Source organism: Schistocerca cancellata, chromosome 1 (assembly GCF_023864275.1).
Source record: "Schistocerca cancellata isolate TAMUIC-IGC-003103 chromosome 1, iqSchCanc2.1, whole genome shotgun sequence".
NCBI classification, from domain to species: domain Eukaryota; kingdom Metazoa; phylum Arthropoda; class Insecta; order Orthoptera; family Acrididae; genus Schistocerca; species Schistocerca cancellata.
Window position 1 is genome coordinate 842,340,702 of NC_064626.1, and position 12,441 is coordinate 842,353,142.

Genomic DNA, 12,441 nt, shown 5'->3' on the forward strand with positions numbered 1-12,441 from the left:
TATGTGAATACATTTACGAGTCAGTTGTACACATCAAAAATAAAATTGGTAATTACTGCACAAATAGCTCTGTCCAAGACCATGCAGCAAGAGAGAGACTCAACTTACATTTACCAAGAAAAAATAAACATAAAACTCAAAACAACATTTTTTACCAAGGAATAAAACTTTACAATAAATTACCAAAAGAGATTAAAGAAACTGCCAAACTGTACTCATTTAAAAAAGCAGCTAAAAAGTATCTGTTATGCAATACATTTTATACACTGAAGGATTACTTAGCTAAAACAGAGTAGGGGTTTGATAAAAATGTTATACAAATAAATAATAATAATAATAATAAAGTAGGGGTTTGATAAAAATGTTATACAAATAAATAATAATAATAATAATAATAATAACAATAATAATAATAATAATAATTATTATTATTATAAAATATCCAACATTTCACATAACACCTTCACTTTATGTTTTTTTCCTTTATTTTTCCTTTCTAGAAATACTTACCCCCAGCTATGCATAGCACAATACTATTCCTCTTTCAGAGCTCAACATCTCACTCATAATGGAGGGATAGCAAATGGGAAGTTGCGGAACAAAAAATGGCCCAGAGATCACCAGTGTGTGTGTGTGTGTGTGTGTGTGTGTGTGTGTGTGTGTGTGTGTGTGTCTGCGTGTGTGTGTATGCGTGTGTGGTGAGTGAAGTGATATGAAACGATGTGTGCAGTGACTGATAGTGAGATATGAGTGAACAATGTGGCATTACATTATTTAGTAAGTTATTTGTAAAAAACGTGTTGTATACCCGGAGTAAATCTAATGATTGTCTCTAGCTAGAAGTCTCTTGTAAATACTTTGACATGTCCTATATCCTTGTAAAAAGAGACCTACGGATGAATAAAGCTACTACTACTAGTACTAGTACTACTACTACTACTACTACTACTACTACTACTACTACTAGACCGAGCGAGGTGGCGCAGTGGTTAGACACTGGACTCGCATTCGGAAGGACGACGGTTCAATCCCGCGTCCGGCCATCCTGATTTAGGTTTTCCGTGATTTCCCTAAATCACTCCAGGCAAATGCCGGGATGGTTCCTCTGAAAGGGCACGGCCGACTGCCTTCCCCATCCTTCCCTAATCTGATGTGACCGATGACCACGCTGTCTGGTCTCCTTCCCCAAAAACCAACCAACCAACTACTACTAGTACTGCCACCACCACCACCATACCACAGTCCGGTATGCGGCGTTACGCAGAATCAATTGAGTGGCGGATGGTAACCAGTAAGTCGCAATTCTCTCGCAGACGGTTTGCTTGACAACCTGTGTTTACTGAGACGTTTTTGCTCTAGTAACATGTAGTTTCAAATGTATATATTTACGCCATTTATTATGACACACCCTGTGTAACACCAGCGGGTAATATATAGGAGCATCAGAGGTCGACGGTGTTTCCTGGTGTGTGCTGAGAGCTTGTGCGTGGTGTCGTTGCAGGCGGAGATGAGCAGCGGGGACTCCGGGTCAGGGGCGGCCAAGCCCTCGGGCCTGCGGCCGCCGTCCAAGATCAGCCGGCCGTGCTCCGTGCAGCCCAAGCCGGCGCTGCCCGCCGCCGCCACGCCGCGCCTCAGTGAGTACTCCACACGCCTCCCGGCTCACACCTCACCCCACCTCACTACTGCCTCAGTCTGTGACTTTCCAGCAGCGCGACAACGGTGAGCAGCCTGTCTTACTATTGCACCGCACATTCCCGGTATACAGCGCCCCAGAAAATAGCAACAACAAACACCTAATACGGTGTGGGCTAGAGGATAAGACTGACTTCCTGATAAAAGCCTGTACCGTGGGCGTTTCTGCCGGTATACGTAACACTGATTACTGTGTAGCTAAACGTTAAAGCAAGACACAGAGGCATTAAAGACATTAGCTCTCACTGGACTTTGGCTTATGCCAATGGGGCCAGTTGAAAATTTGTGCCAGACCAGATTCGAACCCGAGTCTCCTGCTTACTGGGCAGGTGCGCTGACCACTACGCCTTCCGGACACAGTGGTCACTACAACAGCACGAACTACCCTACCACGCCTCCAGTCGGATCCAAATTCTCAATTTATACCACACATTACTGATGAATCGGCGAGATGGCACGATTAATGAGGTTAATAAGCAGGGGCGCTACATCAGTTGCTCGTGATATAAATTGAGAATTTAGGCCTGATGGAAGGTGTGCTGGGCTAGTCCGTGCTGTTACGGTGACCACGGTGTCCGGATGGCGAACTGGTCAGCGCTTCTGCCTAGTAAGCAGGAGACCTGGGTTCGAATCCCGATTCAGCACAAATTTTCGACTTGCCCCATAGATATAAATCAATGTCTTTAATTCTTCTGTATCTCGATTAATAGTAGCTGCAGGATCAAAATGGTGTCTGTTCTTTCGGACATGTCCGAAAGAGCAGACACCACATATGTAAACGTTAAAGGACAGTGTAAGTACTACAGTTTTCGTCAATTTTTCCAATACAGGCGACCGATAGTAATGATTATTATTTAAGGCATTACTTTCTTGTCTCGTTTAGAACCACCAGAGTCTACTTCAAGTAACTATAAAGCATTTCTGGATGTCCTTTTTTTGTACTCCAAAAGTATTGCATCGTTTCTCTGTCCAGCCGCTCTTCTGTTTTAGCTCGCCGTGTTGATCAGCGATCTGTACTTTGATTACTTAGAGATGTCCTCCTGATTCACTTCAGTACTCGTGAGGTTCTTCCTTACTTCCTTGAACAATTTACCAGATACTTTTCGTCTGTTGTCCAATACTTTAACTTCAGTCGCCAGCCGGCCACGGTGGTCTCGCGGTTCTAGGCGCTCAGTCCGGAACCGCGCGACTGCTACGGTCGCAGGTTCGAATCCTGCCTTGGGCATGGATGTGTGTGATGTCCTTAGGTTAGTTAGGTTTAAGTAGTTCTAAGTTCTAGGGGACTGATGACCACAGATGTTAAGTCCCATAGTGCTCAGAGCCATTTGAACCATTTTTTCATTCGCTATTTCCTTATTGATCCCATAAGCCGTTCATTATCCCTGTATTATATATAGGCTTGTATGCACAGAGACATGTAGAAGCGCTCACGATGGTAGCATAACGATCTTCCTTGTTTCCTGCCTCCATCGTACCAACAGCTCCTTACGTCTTGCATTAACGGAAGTCATTTACATAGTCATCAAAAGCTGCCAGAAGGTGACATGAAGGCTTGGAGTATTTCATTCATTGGAATCTTTCCTTCGTGGCATGGGTCCTGTTCGTGTATTACATACGATATAAATAATGTTCGGTAGAAAATTAGTGAATCTAGAAACATTTCTTTTGAATATATTTACAAATACTCAAGTGCACTCTGGTATGGAACATCTCGTAGCGCGACAGTAGTATGTTCTTGGAGACTTCAGGCTCACGTGGACGTAAGTAACATCCAACATGTATTGCCAAAGCCTTTCTAAATTGAGACGTGCGATTCTAAACCGAATTCGTGGATAGCGTGCTCTGGATACGGAGAACGAATAGGAATGATATGTGAAATTATCTCGACATGCTATGCTTTTTGCAGTCTCCAGATGTTTCGTATCTTCGGGTGGCAACTTCTTAACATCTCTCTTACATCCATCATCTCGACATTTCCTCCACCTCCTCCTATGTGGCATATTGGTGATAGTGAAGCAATGAAAACTTTAGTGCCGCAGTGATATACCAGGCGTCGCAGTTCTATGCAGTAGGTTTATAAAAGCTCTGGTATTGTTTCAGTTTAAGAATAAGCATATTTTTCTACACTGTCGTCGCTTGGATCAATGGACTCGTTCCGCCGTTTTTACAATGAATGATCCCCACTTCCCAAGTTACAAAATATCCGCGAAAATATTCATGTATGGCTGTCAATCTCTTCATTGGGCCCAAAACGTTTTGTGGCCACCAATTTCTTTAGATGTAGCAATAGGAGGCAGTTGAAGTGTGGCAAATCTTATGAAAAGAGTTGAATTTCCTACAATTCTTACTTAAAATCTCTGTTTTCCATCAGCCAAACGCCCTTCATTGACCTGACAAAAAAATGTTCATCTTCACAAGCCAGGTGTTTCACCTCTTAGATTTTCGTCCAGTAGGTCCAATTCATTTGTGTAGTATTCGGTAGTTATTGTTTTACCACACGAAAGACTATAAATCTATTTTGCATACCAGGAAAAAAAAACGAAACCTTTGTGTGCCATGCTGTTCCTCGTGTGTTTGCCTCGCTCATGTCACTGACTGTTCAAAAAAATATACTTAACCTTGCACAATACTGTCTCATTAACACAGGAATCGAAATGTTCATCCCACTACACCATTCGGAATTTGTATTTTTTGGTTCAAGGCCATCAGCTTCCACCGATTGCCTTGAAACTGTTTCAGTTGTGACCTGATGTTATCTTTCGTCACATTCACAAGAGCAGTCGACCCACGTATAAAGCTGAATTCTTTGTATTACATTTCAGACGTTAGGTTTTTAACTTGTTTTGGGGCAGAATTCAGTAATTCTACAGTCATATATCACAAGGCTCCTGATAGTTAGTTTTTCATGTAAAATATATCATATCCTTTTTTATGTTATGTTCAGAAGTGGGTTTTAATCGCTGAGCTTTGAATACCATCCATACCCCTCAGCCAGAACATTATGACAACCTACCTAACAGCCGGTAGGTTCACCTTTGAGACGGATGACGACGGTGACGCGTTGTGGCATTGAAGCAATGAGGCCTTGGTAGGACGCCTGAGGGAATTGGCACCACATCTGCACAGGAAAGTAACCTAATTCCCGTAAATTCCTGGGAGGTGGCGGTGAGCTCTGACGCCACATTCAATCGCATCCCAGATGTGCTAGATCGGATTCAGATCTGTCGAGTTGAGTAACATCACCTCAATTGGAACTTGCCATTGTGTTCCTCGAACCACTCCATCACACTCCTGGCCTTCTGACATGGATCATTATCTTATTGACAAATGCCACTGCCGTCAGGAAACATTGTAGTCATGAAGTGGTGTATGTGGTCTGCAACCAGTTTACGATATTCCTTAGTCGTCATGGTGCCTCGCACGAGCTCCACTGGATCCTTGAATGCCCACGTGAATATTCCCCAGAGCATAATGGAGTCGTCACCAGCTTGTCTCCGTCCCGCAGTACTGGTGTCAAGGAGCTGTTCCCCTGGAAGACGACGGATTCGCGCCCTCCCGTCGGCATGATGAAGGTATCGGAATTCGTCAGGCCATGCAGTGCTCTGCCATTGCGCCATCGTCCAGTGCCGATGGTCACGTGCCCATTTCAGTCATAGATGCCGATGTTGTTGTTGTTAAAATTAGCACATACATGGCTTTTCGGCTGCGGAGACCCATCGTTAGGAGTGTTCTGTGTACTGTGTGTTCAGTCACACTTGTACTCTGCCCAGCATTAAGGTTTGGTGTTAGTTCCACAACAGTTCGCCACCTGTCCTGTTTTACCAGTCTGCCCAGCCTACGATGTTCGACATCTGTAATGAGGGATGGCCGCCCAACCCGACGACATCAGGACGTGATTTCACCTTGGTGTCATCACGTGTTGAGGACACTCACTACAACACCTTTCGGACATCCGATAAGTCGTGCAGTTTCCGAAATGCTCGTGCCGAGCCTCCGGGCCACCGCAGTTTGGACTCGATCAGTCTCAGATAGATCATGCGCCTTCTCCATTCTACACGCGGACAGCACGCTCACTGAGACTACATGCACCTCGCGTGTGTGTGGCTTATCAGTCATTCCTCGCCAGGTGTCGCTGCTATCGTCTGGACGGGTTTATATCGATAGTAGGTCGGTGGTCATAATGTTATCGCTGATCAGTGTATGCTGGCTTCATGGGGGATAAATAAGCCAGTCAGTATTACACACAACAACAAGTCCTCATCAGAAACGCTGTAAAGAAAGTTATTCCGAATGTCTAGATGACATCTGACTAACTTTATTGCCCAACAAGTATCAGCTAAAAATAAATTAATTAACTGATATCACTGAAACTTCTTATGCATTTTAAAACACCGCTACTATCGCTTTGACAGAGATGTACGTTGCAAAAGCGGCTCTTCACAAAATTTGTTTGATAACTGTCCGACCTGCAAATGATCAAAGAGTCAACAGTAGTGGAAGTGGTAATAGTTAAGCTTAAACTATCTGAGTATATTCAGTTCCATTTCACAGGGAAAGTTTTTGTAAATACATTTTTATGAAGTTGTTTTTAAACTTTTCTGAGAGTAGTGTTACGTAAGATTATCATTATTCCAGTTGCTGAGGTACAGACATTTCCCTTGACATTAAAAGAAATACAATATTAGCAGGTGTATGTGCTTCTCGTTTCGACACGCCTTTCGAAGTAGGCCACCCACCGGTGCGATAACTTGTTTGATTTCTATCTTTAAATTTAACTCGCTGGCTGAAATTGAACAGATGTGGAACAACAAGGTCAATAGCACGTGGTATTTATTACCGAGTCGATACAACAAGAATCGAAGATCGCGATAAGTCTTTGTTATACCACTCTCAGCTGATTAGTTTGGCTATCCCTGCTAGTTTTCCATTTTCTGTGTCCTTGTTACACAACGAGGGACCTAATTAAAAGCAATGGCCTGCGCCCTTCACTGCAATTCCTATAGTACTGACTCAATGTTGCGCCCCGTGGTATCTAATGAGGAGCCCTCGATGTAGTTTAAGATATTTACCGTAATGATTGTCTTTTTTTCCGTGGGGAGTAATTACTATTTTTAAAGCCGAATGTCTAACTTAAAAACACATAAATAGAGAAAATTTCATTTTAGTCACGAATGACTAAAAGCTTTTTTAGGTAGCCCGGGGGAATTACAGTAAACCCACCAAGATATTTTTTCGGTGATATATATGTAGTGTAAATAGCACAACAATGAAACTTGGACTGCATCTTTTCCATGTTATTTTTTTTTAGAATACATTTCGCTCGGTCATCCCAAAATACATTTCGGATGTATCCCCTCGTAACCATATCTTTCATTAGTGAGGAATTAGAAAGTTTCTGCTTACTGACTGCTTGAAGACCTCCAAAGGAAATGTTGAGGGGTCTGTCGTAGCTCCTCTGATCTATTTCACGCTCATCGCCCCTTCTGACAGTAATTTCTTCTTGTGAAAATATGTAACAAGTGGAGAAAGTTACTCATTCTTCCGTTCACTCCGTGTACGATTTTTGTAATCCATAAACATTGCAAGCAGACTGCTCCACATCTGCGGTATAAGACGTAACTGCATGACGATGATACGGTTAATCATTTTAATGCAATTACCTTTCGTTTTTTTATTCGACAATAATATTAAATAATCATATACGCATTAAACTTCTTTGTGTTATTATGCTACACTGACAGTAATCGCAGATAACTTGCGTCCAGAAACATTTGTTGAAAAATAATTCAACCGAACGGTATCTCATTCCTTAAGACGAGCTCAGAATGGCCGGAAAGTAACCTTGAATTTATGCTTAAGTTCTTTGAAAACTTAAGTCTGCAAGATAGTAACTCTAAAAAACCTCAGAAACAGCAAACTAAACAGTCGATCCAGCAACCGGATAAGTAACTGCAAACCGCACGTCCAGCAGATCATGGGAAAAAAACTGACTCCTATTGAAAATGTGCTTGCTGTGTTCAAGATGCTGCCATATATGAAAACGGTTGAGATGTCACTGCCTGACTTTGACGCCATAAAACTCAGACACCAAAAAAGGTCAACAGTGGTCACCCACGACGACGCCCAGTGTGCAGAGGCCAAATGTGCAGCCAGTTTCCTGCTGATATCCCTGATGGCCTTGTCATAGTCACATTACAAAAATGTGAATCCTCTGTTGACACGCTAAAAGTAGGTAGTGGTCGCACAGAAGCCTAGGATGCCGTTCAAAAACACTTAATGAGAACTGAGAAGTAAGGAGGGAAGACCAGCGATTAACATCCCGTCGACGACGAAGTCTGTAGAGACCGACCACAAGACCGTATTGGATCATGATGGGAAAGGTGTGCCGCTTCAGTGGAACCTTCCCTGCTGTTGCTGCAAGCTAGTTAGGGAAACAATGGAAAACCTTAATCTGTGTATCCGGACGAGGATTTTATAATACCTGCCGCCTGTTGAGGCTCAATAAGAAGACAGCCCTGGTAAACGATGGAGAAGAGATTAATTATAAGGTACATTAACTAAATCTCGTCCTTGGTGGAAGTAAATTATAAGAACTGCTTGCAGTATTTCGTGGCTGTGGTTGTTGTGGTCTTCAGTCCAAAGACTGGTTTGATGCAGCTCTCCATGCTACTCTGTCCTGTGCAAGTCTCTTCATCTCCGAGTAACTACTGCAACCTACATCCTTCTGGATCTGGTTAGAGTATTCATCTCTTTTTACGCTCCACGCTTCCCTCCAGTGCTAAATTGTTGATCCCCTGATGCCTCAAAACGTGTCCTACCTACCCTTCTCTTGTTCAGGTTGTCCCACAAATTCATGTCCTCCCCAATTCTATTCAGTACCTCCTCATTAGTTACGTGATCTACCCATCTAATCTTCAGCATTCCTCTGTGGCACCAAATTTCAAAAACTTCTATTCTCTTCTTGTCTAAATTGTTTATCGTCCATGTTTCACATCCATACATTCGTAAGTAGGCAGATGGTCCCAATGGCGGACAAACTCTCAAGTCTTAGATTCACTTTGAAAGTAGTAGAACAGTACAACGAAAGATAAGATCGACAGCTGATAACATAGTCCCACTCAGTCACAGGTGTGGAGGCCACGTTTCGGCGGTACCTGAGGTAGTGACAGACAGCTTTCACGGTCTGCGGTGACTGACGAACGGAACTACGCCGAAGGTTCCTGCTAGAGGTCTGGAAGATATACTGCGGGTGTAGTCAGTAGCTGGCCAGAGGACTCGAAGAAAAATCTACCTGCAACGGTTCCGTACCTGCCTTAACACACTAATGGCGTTCACGCTGTAGTCTGTCGGCTTGGTGAACACGCACGACCCCTGCCAGGATAGGCCACTCGCATGCCAGAAGTGTGAGAGGAGTTTCTGGTTGTTAGGTAGCAAACTGGAACAGCTGTCCTCTCGAACGTCAGTCCACTGCACCACCTCGTTTGGTCACTGACTGGGACTTTCATACATATCGCATGATAACTAAATAACAAATGTATTAAATATTTGAAAGCCATCTTTCACACTGATAACGGCAGCTCGCACAGCCTGTAGTTTCAACCAACAGTTGACGTTCACTGACACCAAATTACCTCCACGATAATATATGTGATGATTAATTATAAGCCCAAATTGAACGATGCTTTATGATATGACCAGTTTCTAACCATCTTCATTCGTACTAGGCGATGTTAGTGCATTTGTACGCTGGCCGTACCCTGATATGCCGACAGGTAACGCAAGGATCAAACATGATCGTTTTCGTGGTGCAGGTGCTATGGTTTAGGGAGGCATAATGTACTTGAGAACAATATTATTGAAATGGAAGAGGATGTAGATGAAGATGAAATGGGAGATATAATACTGCGTGAAGAGTGTGACAGAGCACTGAAAGACCTGAGTCGAAACAAGGCCCCGGGAGTAGACAACATTCCATTAGAATTACTGACGGCCTTGGGAGAGCCAGTCCTGACAAAACTCTACCATCTGGTGAGCAAGATGTATGAAACAGGCGAAATACCCTCAGACTTCAAGAAGAATATAATAATTCCAATCCCAAAGAAAGCAGATGTTGACAGATGTGAAAAATACCGAACTATCAGTTTAATAAGTCACGGCTGCAAAATACTAACGCGAATTCTTTACAGACGAATGGAAAAACTGGTAGAAGCCGATCGGTTTGGATTCCTTAGAAATATTGGAACACGTGAGGCAGTACTGACCCTACGACTTACCTTAGAAGATAGATTAAGGAAAGGCAAACCTACGTTTCTAGCATTTGTAGACTTAGATAAAGCGTTTGGCAATGTTGACTGGAATACTCTCTTTCAAATTCTGAAGGTGGCGGGGGTAAAATACAGGGAGCGAAAGGCTATTTACAAAATGGCTCTGAGCACTATGGGACTTAACTTCTAAGGTCATCAGTCCCCTAGAACTTAGAACTACTTAAACCTAACTAACCTAAGGACATCACACACATCCATGCCCGAGGCAGGATTCGAACCTGCGACCGTAGCGGCCGCGCGGTTCCAGGGCTATTTACAATTTGTACAGAAACCAGAAGGCAGTTACAAGAGCCGACAGACATGAAAGGGAAGCAGTGGTTGGGAAGAGAGTTAGATAGGGTTGTAGCCTATCCCCGATGTTATTCAATCTATATATTGAGCAAGCAGTAAAGGAAACAAAAGTAAAATTCGGAGTAGGAATTAAAATCCATGGAGAAGAAATAAAAACTTTGAGGTTCGCCGATGACATTGCAATTATGTCAGAGACAGCAAAGGACCTGGAAGAGCAGTTGAACGGAATGGACAGAGTCTTGAAAGGAGGATATAAGATGAACATCAACAAAAGCAATACGAGGGTTATAGAATGTAGTCGAATTAAGTCTGGTGATGCTGAGGGAATTAGATTAGGAAATGAGACGCTTAAAGTAGTAAAGGAGTTTTGCTATTTGGGGAGCAAAATAACTGATGATGGTCGAAGTAGAGAGGATATAAAATGTAGACTGGCAATGGCAAGGAAAGCGTTTCTGAAGAAGAGAATTTTGTTAACATCGAGTATTGATTTAAGTGTCAGGAAGTCGTTTCTGAAAGTATTTCTATGGAGCGTAACCATGTATGGAAGTGAAACATGGACGATAAGTAGCTTGGACAAGAAGAGAATAGAAGCTTTCGAAATGTGGTGCTACAGAAGAATGCTGAAGATTAGATGGGTAGATCATATAACTAATGAGGAGGTATTGAATAGGATTGGGGAGAAGAGAAGTTTGTGTCACAACTTGACTAGAAGAAGGGATCGGTTGGTAGGACGTGTTCTGAGGCATCAAGGGATCACCTATTTAGTATTGGGGGCAGCGTGGAGGGTAAAAATCGTAGAGGGAGACCAAGAGATGAATACACTATACAGATTCAGGAGGATGTAGGTTGCAGTAGATACTGGAAAAAGAAGATGCTAGCACAGGATAGAGTAGCATGGAGAACTGCATCAAACCCGTCGCTGGACTGAAGACCACAACAATAACAACAATGATGCATGGACGTACTGACCTGCAAATTTTTGAACACGTTTCCCCCGCCGGTCACTTTTTTGTGGCATTGTACTCCTTCCCTGTGCGCGTCTTTTCAGAGGCATATTCGCCCCTGACTTTATTTTTATGGATGACAACGCGCGGCCGCTTCGAACGTTGAAGGCGGAGGAGCTCTGGGAGCGAGAGGATGTTTGGTGGATGGGCTGTCGTGCTCGTTCCCCCGACATAAATCCCATCGACTACGTGTGGGATGCGTTAGGCAGACGTATTGCAGGACGTCCACATGCACCAACGACCGGCCATCAGTTATCAACCGCGCTGGTTGAAGAATGGAACGCCCTGCCATAATAACTCGTTATCACCATAGGAGCAGTGAGTAGTGATCACACACCGTATTAAGAACCATGTCCCGCCTTTTGTAATGTCCAGGGGACCGTCATAAATCACGGTGATTTCAGTGTAATTATTGTGTTTCAAGCACAGTGTGACTTCTGTTCGTCTCATTGCGGATTTCTTTCAGTGACCTTCTGCACCTACCCGTAGCATTTCTTTCCATGTTTGGTCTAAGTTTCACGAACTTATGTTACCTGGGAACAACACGTCATACGAAAGTTATTTTCGCCCATAAGCATGGAAGACCATTTTAATACGTCTTTTACATTTCAATGCGTGCATAAACTATTTATGTGATGTATATTTTCAGCAATCATCCTACATGTGCTCTGTCTGCGTAAATAATTTACATTATCGAACCGGCTAATATTTTTGAGATACGTTGTGAAACAATATTATCTGCAGTGTTCATTCTTCATTAACGTAATCAGTAAAATTGGACGTAACTGAATTCAAGAAATCTATTTGCTTCATGTACGGCGCGTACACCCTGTAAATATGCTTACAAACGCCTCGCGAATTGGTTGTAAACATTCATACCATTAGTCACTTGCTCGCCGATATGCTAAACACACTGGCTTAGAGAAATAAAAATGGTTTTCATGCTTACCAGACACACTATTATGAATATATTAATACTAAGACAATCGACTATCTGTAGCAAATAAAGTAATGAATTGCAGTTAAGACCAATGGTACATATATTACTAATGTCACTTAAAGAGTTAATACTACTATGCGAAGTTCCCAGACTAACGAATAATAATAAAGAATTTGAGGAACGAGGGTTC

The 12,441-nt window shown here is 42.9% G+C and overlaps 1 protein-coding gene across 4 annotated transcripts in view; it reads left to right on the forward strand.

Annotated features, from left to right (window-relative positions):
* The window catches only part of LOC126188877 (CAP-Gly domain-containing linker protein 1), a 550,749-nt gene that overhangs the window by 252,917 nt on the left and 285,391 nt on the right, over positions 1-12,441 (forward strand). For all 4 annotated transcript variants that reach the window (XM_049930545.1, XM_049930553.1, XM_049930563.1 and 1 more), the window contains exon 3: positions 1,502-1,634. In XM_049930545.1, coding sequence (XP_049786502.1) covers positions 1,508-1,634 — 127 coding nt within the window. In that variant the 5' untranslated portion in view covers positions 1,502-1,507. The remainder of the gene's footprint in view (positions 1-1,501; positions 1,635-12,441) is intronic.